The sequence below is a fragment of the Etheostoma cragini genome, chromosome 23 (genome assembly GCF_013103735.1).
Source record: "Etheostoma cragini isolate CJK2018 chromosome 23, CSU_Ecrag_1.0, whole genome shotgun sequence".
NCBI lineage: Eukaryota > Metazoa > Chordata > Actinopteri > Perciformes > Percidae > Etheostoma > Etheostoma cragini.
In genome coordinates, this window is record NC_048429.1 from 711459 (window position 1) to 713013 (window position 1555).

Here is a 1555-nt window from a genome sequence, read left to right on the forward strand (position 1 = left end):
TCACTCACTCAAACACTAACACACACACACACACACACACACACACACACACACACAGTAATGTAGTCATGTTTCAGCAGTGTTGGAATAGATAGCCGCGGAGGTAAACATGTATAAACAGAAACACTGTCAATGCAACATGATGTCATCGCAGTAAACGGACCAATCACAGACCCAGAAACATGAACTACAAGGGCAAGGCCGTGCCCTAATGTCACTGACAGTGGGGGGGGGGGATGATCCCGTTTCCCTCGTTAAGCGGATCCGTTCCAAAATGTACAACATAATTATTATTATTATTTTTTTTAATCTACAATGGCCCACATACTCCGTTGTAGGAGTGAGTATTTGATGCTAAAAACACGGATTTTAACCCTTGTGTTGTCAACCATGACCAAAAAACAACGTTTTTTTAACTTTTTTTCCAACATTATCATCACCATTTCCTGACATTTTTTGTCACTTTTTCAATGCTTTGGATGCTTTTTTTTTAATGTTGGATATTTTTTAATGTTGACATTTTCAGCAGTGGCCCATTTTTTTGTGAAAAAAACGGTCAAATTTGACCCAAGTAAAACATGAGGGTTAAGAAGAGAACTCCTTTAAAAGTCATCCATGACTGTTTACTTTCAGCGCCGCCGAAATTAAGTGGAGTGAGACGTCTTCGTTTCCTTTGACTGTGTCTTCTGCGCAGGCGTAGATCGTCTCTGGTGGAATAGAGGCGGACCCTCCATGAGGAGGAGCCCCGTCACGGAGCGCTGTTCTGCGGTCAGCTCGATGTCTTCTCCCGGCTCTCCCCGGACGTCGTCGGCCGCTCTCAGACCGCCGCTGCCGCCCCGCCCCGGAGGACGTATTCGCGGGAAGATCAAGTGCGGACACGCGTACAGACACCGGGACCGTGAACCGGTGAAACTACAAACTTTACTTCTTACGTGGTTAGTTTTTCTTAACGTTAACCGTTGTCGGTGCTGCTGGTTGCTAGGTAACGGTCCGCTATGTTTACAACGGCCGGTTAGAAGCTGAAGTTAGCTGCTAGTTAGCTAAAAAGCTAGCTTCGCGGTAATGTTGATGTGATGCTTTTACAGCTAGCTAGGTAGCATTAGCTCACAGCTAGCTAGCTGGGTAGCTAGCTAGCTGTGAGCTAATGATTTAACTAGCTAACATTGAGACAATTAGCTCTTTACATACTGTACATGTTTCTAACACTAACTGAAACTATTAATGCCACATTTAAGGATACTAGCTAATGTTACTACAGCTAAAACTACTGCATTCATAATTCTAAAGTAAAAGTATAAAAACATCAATAAACCTTATGTAACTTATTAAGTAAATATCAACCGTGGGATGTAACTAAATACTAAATAAGTACACAGGTTTTACTTGTATTTTAGCATTTTATATTACTTTTATACTTCCACTTTTCTACATCTTTGAGGGAAATAAATGATGCTGAAGGTTTGAGTCCCACATTTATCATCATCTTATATAACTTTACAGCTGCTTATGGGAAAATATCAATAAAACTGCTTACTGCTTATTTGACGTTATATAT

General features: G+C 41.2%; 1 protein-coding gene across 1 annotated transcript in view; it reads left to right on the forward strand.

The window, feature by feature from the left end:
• Positions 1-182: 182 nt before the first annotated feature.
• The window catches only part of LOC117939058, a 5939-nt gene continuing 4566 nt past the window's right edge, over positions 183-1555 (forward strand). Inside the window, exons 1-2 of the mRNA XM_034864101.1 lie at positions 183-195; positions 741-906. Coding sequence (XP_034719992.1) covers positions 183-195; positions 741-906 — 179 coding nt within the window. The remainder of the gene's footprint in view (positions 196-740; positions 907-1555) is intronic.